General features: G+C 35.4%; 1 protein-coding gene across 1 annotated transcript; it reads left to right on the forward strand.

Moving 5' to 3' along the window:
* The first annotated feature begins 2,716 nt into the window (after nucleotides 1–2,716).
* LOC104110994 (galactokinase-like) lies at nucleotides 2,717–9,078 on the forward strand. The gene is made up of 13 exons (XM_009620580.4): nucleotides 2,717–3,068; nucleotides 3,270–3,457; nucleotides 3,878–3,924; nucleotides 4,150–4,244; nucleotides 4,337–4,419; nucleotides 5,882–5,950; nucleotides 6,161–6,346; nucleotides 7,276–7,410; nucleotides 7,710–7,844; nucleotides 8,199–8,269; nucleotides 8,368–8,445; nucleotides 8,624–8,765; nucleotides 8,850–9,078. The coding sequence occupies exons 1-13, from the start codon at nucleotides 2,906–2,908 to the stop codon at nucleotides 8,958–8,960; spliced, it is 1,503 nt and encodes a 500-aa protein (XP_009618875.1). The 5' UTR covers nucleotides 2,717–2,905; the 3' UTR covers nucleotides 8,961–9,078.
* The last annotated feature ends 244 nt before the right edge of the window (nucleotides 9,079–9,322 follow it).

The raw sequence follows: 9,322 nt of genomic DNA on the forward strand, positions 1-9,322 counted from the left end.
CTTGAAACTTCTCAAGATCAAGCTTTGGCTCCTCTAAGTAAAGATACAATTCTAACTTTCCATCGCCAGAGACAGTATATTTTTTATATTTTATATATTTTAGATAAATATTTTTATTAGGCCCACGGGCCGGGCCGGCCCAGCCTTAGTCAAGTCTCACGGGCCATGGGCTTACTCGGTCGGGCTTAAAAGCCTCATAAATTACGAGCTGAATTGGACTGACCCAACGGGCCAAGCCCATATTGATGGCTCTAGTCTCAAATACTTTAGTCCTTTATTCGCCTTCAAGCAGTAAATGAAGTGATTCAGCAGAGAGGAAAAAAATAGATATGCCGTAAGAAATTCCACTTACGCCCCCGCCAATATTTTGATTAGTCCCCCACCAAAATTTCGATTCGACCGGTTATTACTTAATAATATGTCAATTGGTCACGTAAGGGAGAGGTAGACGAAAGAGAGGGAGAAGCATACAATAATCAATTGAGCTAATATTGATAATATTTATAAGTAATTAGTTAATATTAAAAATATTTTATGAATTAATTAATATTGATAGTATCTTTGCTCTGAAATGCCAAATTGGATAGTTTGCTTTCTAATAAACTTAACGAGGACCCTCAATTTATTTATGTTTACTCGTAAAACAGTACAGTTGAATTTATACATGATTTCTAGATAAGTGAACTAATTTGGTCCTGAAATAATGCAATAATTGAAGAAATATACAATACTTAGCCTTAAAATGTAGATGAAACAACAGAGATGACAATTCCGGGAATAAGGTTTCCGGGCAGAGCAATAATGAGATCAAAAAGCGGGAAAGTAAGATTATATTAAGCTTTGTATAGAATGTAGTTTAAGTTTAGCCAGAAAAGTCGTGTCCTTTACAATGATAACTGGGCTCACTATTTATAACTCTGTCTAGGGAAGGAGGTCCTAGGATCGTGCCCTTCTTTAATGTCAATTATGAGGGTCATTGATGAAGATGTAACGGTGAACATAAATGCCAAATTCCCTGTAACGGGTCGTCGCTCTTAATGTTGCAGAATATTCTTTATTAAATGCTACCGGGCACAGAGCATTTAATATACCTTTATGAACGTTATCTCTTCCGGTGACAAGCGGAATGGCTGCATTCGGTATTCGGCCATCCCCGTCTTGGATTCCACGTGTCTTTCCTTTAGATGACCACGTGTCATATTATATTTCACCCTATACAGATATATTTTACTTATCGAGAGTCATTGAAATTAAATTGAATTAGTTCAACTAAGTTGAAATTTTAATATTCAAAAGCTATACTAAAAGTACTAGAAGTTACAATTCTTCTAATGTCAGTTTGATAAAATAATATATTTTAAAATGTTGATAAATATTTTTACCATTTGAATCTTAAATAGTAAAATGTGTCGGATGGATGGATTACGTGTCTGTCACTATATATTCATATCCCACGTAAAGTACTTGAGTTCATATGGATAAGGATCGTGCTCCAACTATATTGTCCATAAAATATTTTCTGATTATTACATTTTTGGCATAAGGTTTAGTTATGAATTCTTTCCGTCCCATAATTGTACTAGTCGTATTCATTGCTTAATGATAAAATTGACCGGATTTTGATCTTGTATTAGACATAGACATATGTACCTTTTGACTAAAAGTTACTAGTAAATTTTAAAACTACATGAGAAGTATTAAAGCAAAATAATTATACAAATATGTTACTTTTTAGCATGATCTTTAACTTTTGACGGCCATTTGTCTCGTGGGAAGAACTTCAAAGTCAAAAGTTAAAAGTGTTACCTATGAGACAAGCGAGGAATAACATTTATTAAATTTGAAATTTGGTTCACCAAGGGAATAAAAATTTAAGATCATCCATTTTGAGAGCTATTTGAGTAGTTTCACCGTAAAAATAGTACGAGCTAGCCAGTTTTCTGACTAATAATTGAAAAACAGCCAGTGTTTGCAAAATCATTAAAAAATAATAACTATTTTGCTGTAACATGGAAAGTTCCAGCATAATATACTGGAGATTGGTGCACCTGTGTATGAACTTCCAGCATATTATGCTGGAACTCCATCACACGGAAAATTCCAGCATAATATACTGGAGATTGGTGCACCTGTGTATGGACTTACATCATATTATGTTAGAACTCCATCACACGGAAAGTTCCAGCATAATATACTAGAGATTGGAACACTTGTGTATGAACTTCTAGCATATTATGTTGGTTCAATATATTATGCTGGAACTTCAGTATATTATGTTGTAACTCTAGTATATTATGCTGGAAGTCCAGTATATTATGATTGAAGCCTAGTATATTATGCTGGAAGTTCACGTATAAAAAATTCGAACTCCAGTATATTATTTTGGAATATTTTCCGGATTTTGAACAGTATTTTTGTTTAGATTTATCTTTACATGTAAAGTGGCTAAATTTCGATTACTTTTGAAACTGTGACTATTTTTCAATTAACATTTGTAAATCTGTTTATTTTTGAATTTCACCTATTGTTAAAGTTAACGTTTTCCTTTCAAAAATAACACAAATACAATTTAACACTTTAGACCACTTTCTTGGTTCGTATAGTCACGAGTCTCATGAATTTAGGTCAACAACAATAGTAAAAAAGAAGTGCAAAAGGTCAACAAAAGTAGATAGGTAAAGTAAAATAAGAAGAAGTGGATTGAGTCGGAGAGAATATAGGAGTCCCACAAATAATCCAAAATCTTTTTGTACAATTCCATGTATCTCACATTCCCGTTCGGAGAGCAACTCCTCTTTTCAACTCCTTATATATCCTTTTTCTTTTGGCTACAGTGTATTCCTTTTTCATCAGATATCATTGTCGCAGAAAGAGAGAGAAAAAGTTGAGAAGAAACCGAAATTAAATGGCTAGGCACGAGGAATTACCAATTCCAATATTCTCCGATCTTGAGCCAGTTTATGGTGGTGGATCACAGCTTGAAGAAGCTGAACTTCGATTCAAGAATTTGAAGGCTAAGTTCATAGACTTGTTTGGCCAACCCCCTCATGTCTACGCTCGATCCCCAGGTCAATTCCACCTTTAAAATCTCTTCTTTTTCAGTGGATTGTGTTCAAAATCTCAACTTTCTTAGTGGGTTATTTTCAAAATCTACACTTCCTTATCGGTTGTGTTCAAAATCTGAACTCTGTTAGTCAAAATCTCAACTGGTTACGTTTAAATTCTCAATTTCTTCCTTAGAGGTTGAAATGGATCTTTCTAATATGCAGGGAGAGTGAACTTGATCGGAGAACACATTGATTATGAGGGGTACTCTGTCTTGCCTATGGCAATTCGCCAAGACACAATTGTGGCGATTCGGAAGCACGACTCCGATGAGTCTGAGAAGCTCCTTCGAATTGCCAATGTGAATAGTGACAAGTACTCCTTGTGCAATTACCCTGCTGATCCTCTGCAGGTATCATAACTTTGATGATCATGGTGTTAAGCATATAATGCAGTATGTGTTTCCAGCGTGCTGTCTGTGATCTACTTTGCTCTAAAGTTTATTTGAATTGAGAGGGCTGGTACAGGGTTTAAGATTAAAAGATATTTGAATGGGTTTAAGATTAAAAGATATTGCCTCACATACATACATAAAATGCTCTGAGTATTAGTTTGGGAATTATCTACTATGTCCTGGCGGTTCTTCATATGCATATAAGTTTGTTTGGGAAAGACAAATTATCAAGTCTAAACCTTAGTTATAAATTACAGATGAAAGAAAAAAGAAAAGAAGAATAAGAAAAAGCGAAAAAGAAAGATTCTTGAATACCTTTTGGCCGGTGCAGCAATTCTAGTTTCTTTTTGTCGATAACCGTATGTCTATCTTTTGCAGGAAGTTGATCTGAAGAATCACAAATGGGGTCATTATTTCATTTGCGGGTTAGACCTTACTTTCTTCATCCAAGATCTAAAGAATCAGAGAGTATTAGGTTTCTTATTTCATGAACTACAAGTTTACAGAAATTAAATTTTACCACATTTGTCATGCTTTATGTGAACTCTTGGGAAATATGTGCTGTCAGGAGAAAGTTAAATATATACAAGGTGAAACTATTCATATATACAATGTCATCCAAAAAACTGCTAACGTGTGTGTGCGTGCAGGTACAAGGGTTTCTATGAGTATGCCAAGTTGAAAGGGATAGATGCTGGTGAATCCGTCGGACTTGATGTTATTGTTGATGGTACAGTTCCAACAGGTATATGCCTTCCTATCTTGAATACCGTCGGGTAGTAATTAACTAGTCAGTCTTATGGCTTATCTCATGGTTTCCATGTTTGTTGGATGTAGGGTCTGGACTGTCAAGCTCTGCAGCATTTGTTTGCTCTTCCACGATCGCTATAATGGCTTCAGTTGGCGTTAACAGGCCCAAGGTAGTAACCTAACCATATTCTCAGTGCTGGAAAATTAAATAAAAGACATTTCCTGCTCCAGCACGGTGGTGGACCCATGTTCAACCAAGGGGTTCAATTGAACCCACTTGGCTGAAAAGTTTTCAATATTTGTATGTTTCAAATATTCTTCACAAACAAAAATTACCGATAAACATTAAATCTTTAATCCTCTTGCCAACAGAAAGTCCTGAACTAATGGTTCGATTGGGTTTAGAGTAATTCAAATGTCCCATGCTCAAATCTGGCCTCCACATTTCATGCATCTGTCTTTCCCTTTTTTCTTTGGCTAAAAGGAGCTTAGTTTTAACAAAAGAAAAAACCAGATGAAATTAGGAATAATGCTCCCCGCGCCTGGGCATTGGTAATGGTAAAATAGTAGAGCATGATGTGTGGATTAGGCGCATTTCATGGGTTCGAATCTGGCCCATTATATGCTGCGTTTCGAACTTACTTTGATGTCAGTTAACATAGTTGGATGATATAAACTTTTTGAAAGAAATTATGTAAATGAAATATTTTTACCTAGTTTGATGTTAGCACTCTGCCTTTGTGTAATTAATCTAAGGTTCAGTAATTTGGTTTTGTTTATCTCTTAAAGTTGAAACGTGAATTCATCATTGATGTATAAAATTTAGTCTTTCCTTTGTGTTTTCAAAGGCTAAGTTTCTTTAACACTTGATAAAGCTATCGAGAAATGTTGTTGATGCAAAAATTAAGTTAGAGATAAAAATTTAAAAAGTAAGTTAAAATCAAAACTTAAATTTATATTCAGAGCAAAAACTTTAAAAGTTAATGGGTTTAGTTTATAAATTCCTATCTTTTACTATTTCTGTTAGTTTACTTTGGTTTATAACTTTTGAATTTCTTTTTATCGATATTGTTTGTTTAGTTCAGTTTATAGCTCTTCTTTTTGGGTCTCTTTTGTTCTAAGTATTGAATTTAATTAGAATTTCGTAATTGTTATGGATAAAATAGATTTTTTGTTAAACTGAAGTTATAGAAGATTTTTAAAGTAAGTAGTTCTTTTGTTAGAGCTTTGTTACAATTTTTTGAATAAAGTATCACTAAAAGGACAGCAAGCAAAACCTGCTTGTTGTGCTTGACCTGCCGTACTTCCGCTGTTGTAAAGGTTCTGCATTGAACCTGCTCAAGGAAAAACTATTGAACCTGCTTGAGGAATATTCTGTGTCCGCCAACTACTCCAGCTAAATCAGTGTCCACCCTGAACATTTGTTTTGGATCTGATTTCTTTTCCTCTTTCGAAATTTCTTTGCAAGGATTTCCCTCATTTAAGATGAAGGAATCTGTCATGACTAATCTGTTGTAACTGTCTTCCTTTTGTTCTATTTTTACTTGCTTTGAGTTTTCAAATTTTGAATCTGTTGGTGCGTTTAGCTGTAGCTTTGTTTTGGCCTAGAGGTGATAATTCTTTTCTCTGCAGAAAGAAATTGCTCAACTCACATGTGAATGTGAAAGGCATATTGGGACTCAGTCTGGTGGAATGGATCAGGTAATGCCATCGAACTCTAAATCTTGATCACTTAATCAGAGCTGGACCAATCAAAGTGCAGTATACAAACTAGTGTTGTCCTAAAAATTGATGGTTTCCTTATTCTTATCCTAAATATCAATGTAATTTCTCTCTTTGCTAATCAATATTGCAATGCAGACAGTCTTGTCTTAATCTTTCTTATGGCCATCAATCAATTGTTTTGTGCAGGCCATCTCTGTTATGGCACAATCTGGGTTTGCAGAGCTGATTGATTTCAATCCTATACGTGCAACTGATGTACAACTCCCTGCTGGTGGAACTTTTGTAATAGCCCACTCATTAGCCGAATCACAAAAAGCAATTACTGCTGCAGTTAACTACAATAATCGGGTTGTTGAATGCCGATTAGCTGCTGTAAGATTTTGCACCCTTTGTTTGATAATTTCTAGTGTTCGAGCGAAGAGGATGATTTTCTTATATCTCTGATCATAATAGTTCTATTTATCTTTCTCCCAATTGGTTTCTTGGGTTTTTTTTAAACTTCTAATGACATCTTATTTCAGTATCTTGAAACTTTAAGCTAAATACCTAGTTGAGCTGTGCACAAGTTGGTCGAGGCATCAGTATTTTCAAAACCAAAATACTTAGGTTTATGACCTTTCCTTAATCAACAGTTTGCTTATTGGTTCATTATTATCTTTTACAAACTCAATGTCCTTAGGACACTGCAGTGCTTTTGATAAGTTAGAGTTATATAATATCCATGGCAATAATTCTGAGTTTTAAATGATTTAGATGGAAACTCAAATTGGTATTGAGTGTGTGGTAGTGGACTATGTTGCGCGGACTCTCAAAAATGTTGCCGCACCCGTGTCGGATCCTCCAAAAATGCACCGTATTGGAGGATCCGACACGCATCAGGCAACATTTTCGAAAAGTCCGAGCAACATAGCTATAGGATGCTCTCCCATTGAGATCCATGGGAGAGCATGGTAAGTTTTACTTGCTAGAACTTGCAGGCAAACCATTTTGTTGGCTATTTAAATGGCCTTGTTTTTTGTTTTTCGTGCAAAAATAACAAAGATGCAAAATGTTTCTACTCCCTGATGCATGTGTTTATGTTGCCTTATCAACTCAGCCATTGCGAATCTTCCTGGTCTGTAAACTGTTTTCTAGTACATTTCTTACTATGTCAGTAACTTACATGTTCTTGTTTACTTTGAATTTACATAGATATATATTGCCTTTGAATAGACTGGTCTTGCTTCACTGGATAGAGTTGCAGAATAACCTACTTGGAGATGCTAGCTTTCCCCTTTTAATGCTCATTTGAGATTTTGCAGATTGTACTGGGCATTAAGCTGGGGATGGAACCTCATGAGGCAATATCTAATGTAAAAACGCTTTCTGATGTGGAAGGGTTGTGTATATCATTCGCTGGTACTCACGGTTCTTCCGACCCTGTCCTTGCTGTCAAGGTATATACTCTTCTCTCAGATCATTCCTCTCCCGGTTGTCATCTTTTTCTGTCTCAGTTTCATTATTTTAAGATCTAGTTTTGGGTGATAATTCCATTTTCTTCAAGTTGAATTATCATATGTAGTTGGGATATTGTGGTTGGTTTTTCAGTTAGTGTTATTTTTTCTTCCTATCAGTATTAGCTTTTCGTTGTGGCCCTTGTGATTATGGTCCTGTTTAAAGAGGGCTTTGTGAATTTACTCCTTTTCTTGTTTGCCTATATTACATTCAGTTGTAACAATTTCTACCACTGCTACAGGAGCTATTGCATGAGGAACCGTATACTAGCAAAGATATTGAGAATATCACGCAGCAAAAGTTGGAAACGGTCTTTGCCGCTTCACCAACTTCTTTGGATGTGCTTCGGGCTGCTAAATGTTACAAGTTGCATCAGGTCATTATGTGTTTTTCAATCTGATTTCTTTTTTTCTTCTTCTTTCTTTGCCTTTCCATCTTCATACTGGGCCCTCGCCTGGTTTAAATTGATTTGCTTCAAATTCTTTAAAATGGAGTTTCTTTGTCCATTTTGTTCCTTTGAAGGATGTTTACAATTAATAGGTTCTCTTCCTTAGGCCTTTTGTTATTTCCCTACTTGCTTGTACTTCTTCAATAGATGTTTCAAGAGGATTGTAGATGTTTGTTCCTTAAGTCATGTTGCTTATGTTGATATATGATCGATCAAAGAGTCATTTCTTATTACATGATATCAGTATGTTTGACAAAATAGTGCTCTTGTTTTACCTTTCAGAGAGCTGCCCATGTATATTCTGAAGCCAAACGTGTCCATGCTTTTAAAGACACTGTATCATCAGAATTAAGGTCTGTCATGTTCAAGTTCATGCAAGATGCGCTTTCTTTTTCTCCAGCTTTTTGTTTTGAAATAAATACTCAAAACTGTAACAAATTGGTCATTGCAGTGATGAAGACATGCTGAAGAAGTTAGGTGACCTTATGAATGAGAGTCACAATAGCTGCAGCGTTCTTTATGAGTGCAGGTAGAATTCATGCTTTATTTACGTGAAACTATTTGGCTATCACAGCCCGAGAGATTACCCAAAAAAATGCATATAAGAAAGTTGTGTTTATAATATGCTTCCATGGCATCTTTGATTTTAGCATCTGGATTGAAGTATCTTAGTTGATGAGTTTCAATTATTTCTTGCAATCAATCAGTTGTCCAGAATTAGAAGAACTTGTGAAGATTTGTCGAGATAATGGTGCTCTTGGAGCTAGGCTTACAGGAGCTGGATGGGGTGGTTGTGCAGTGGCTTTGGTGAAAGAGAGTCTTGTTCCACAGTTTATACTTAATTTGAAGGTTAATTTCATTTGACAACTCGTAATTATTTTAACATTATGCACTCCTAATACTAACCAATATGGTGGTTTATTATGTTTTCAGGAGCAATTTTATCAATCAAGGATTTGCAAAGGAACAATCAATAAGAATGATCTTGGCTTGTACATTTTTGCATCCAAACCCTCAAGTGGTGCTGCCATTTTCAAATTTTAAACTTCATTACCTTCAACATTTCCAATCCAAAAATAAATATTTATGCAGACAACTTTGTACCCGTTGAAACTCATTTCATATGTTAATTTAATAGTTGCATACTTTAGCTCCTTCAAAACTTGCATTGTTTTCGCTTTCGAATAATCAATTTGGGTCGTCTGTTTTAAAAGGCGTTTTTGGGGCGAGGCGTACCAAAAATGCCCCGGGATGGTGTGGGGCGAAAGTCTCAAGAGGCGTACGCCCGGGCGTTCGGGGCGTATTTTTTTAGTAAGGAGTAAGCCCCAGAGACTTTTTCAAATTAAAATAAAATTTGGTTAATTAGTCCTTCATATAATACCTAAATTTTCAAAAGTCAGTTTGGT

The sequence above is a fragment of the Nicotiana tomentosiformis genome, chromosome 9 (assembly GCF_000390325.3).
Source record: "Nicotiana tomentosiformis chromosome 9, ASM39032v3, whole genome shotgun sequence".
Classification (NCBI taxonomy): Eukaryota; Viridiplantae; Streptophyta; class Magnoliopsida; order Solanales; family Solanaceae; genus Nicotiana; species Nicotiana tomentosiformis.

Bases quoted from the DNA above. Each gene is read 5' to 3' on its own strand.
- LOC104110994 (XM_009620580.4), top strand. From the start codon at position 2,906: ATGGCTAGGCACGAGGAATTACCAATTCCAATATTCTCCGATCTTGAG. The intron at 3,458-3,877 runs GTATCATAACTT...TATCTTTTGCAG, and splicing joins ACCCTGCTGATCCTCTGCAG to GAAGTTGATCTGAAGAATCA. The intron at 5,951-6,160 runs GTAATGCCATCG...TGTTTTGTGCAG, and splicing joins AGTCTGGTGGAATGGATCAG to GCCATCTCTGTTATGGCACA.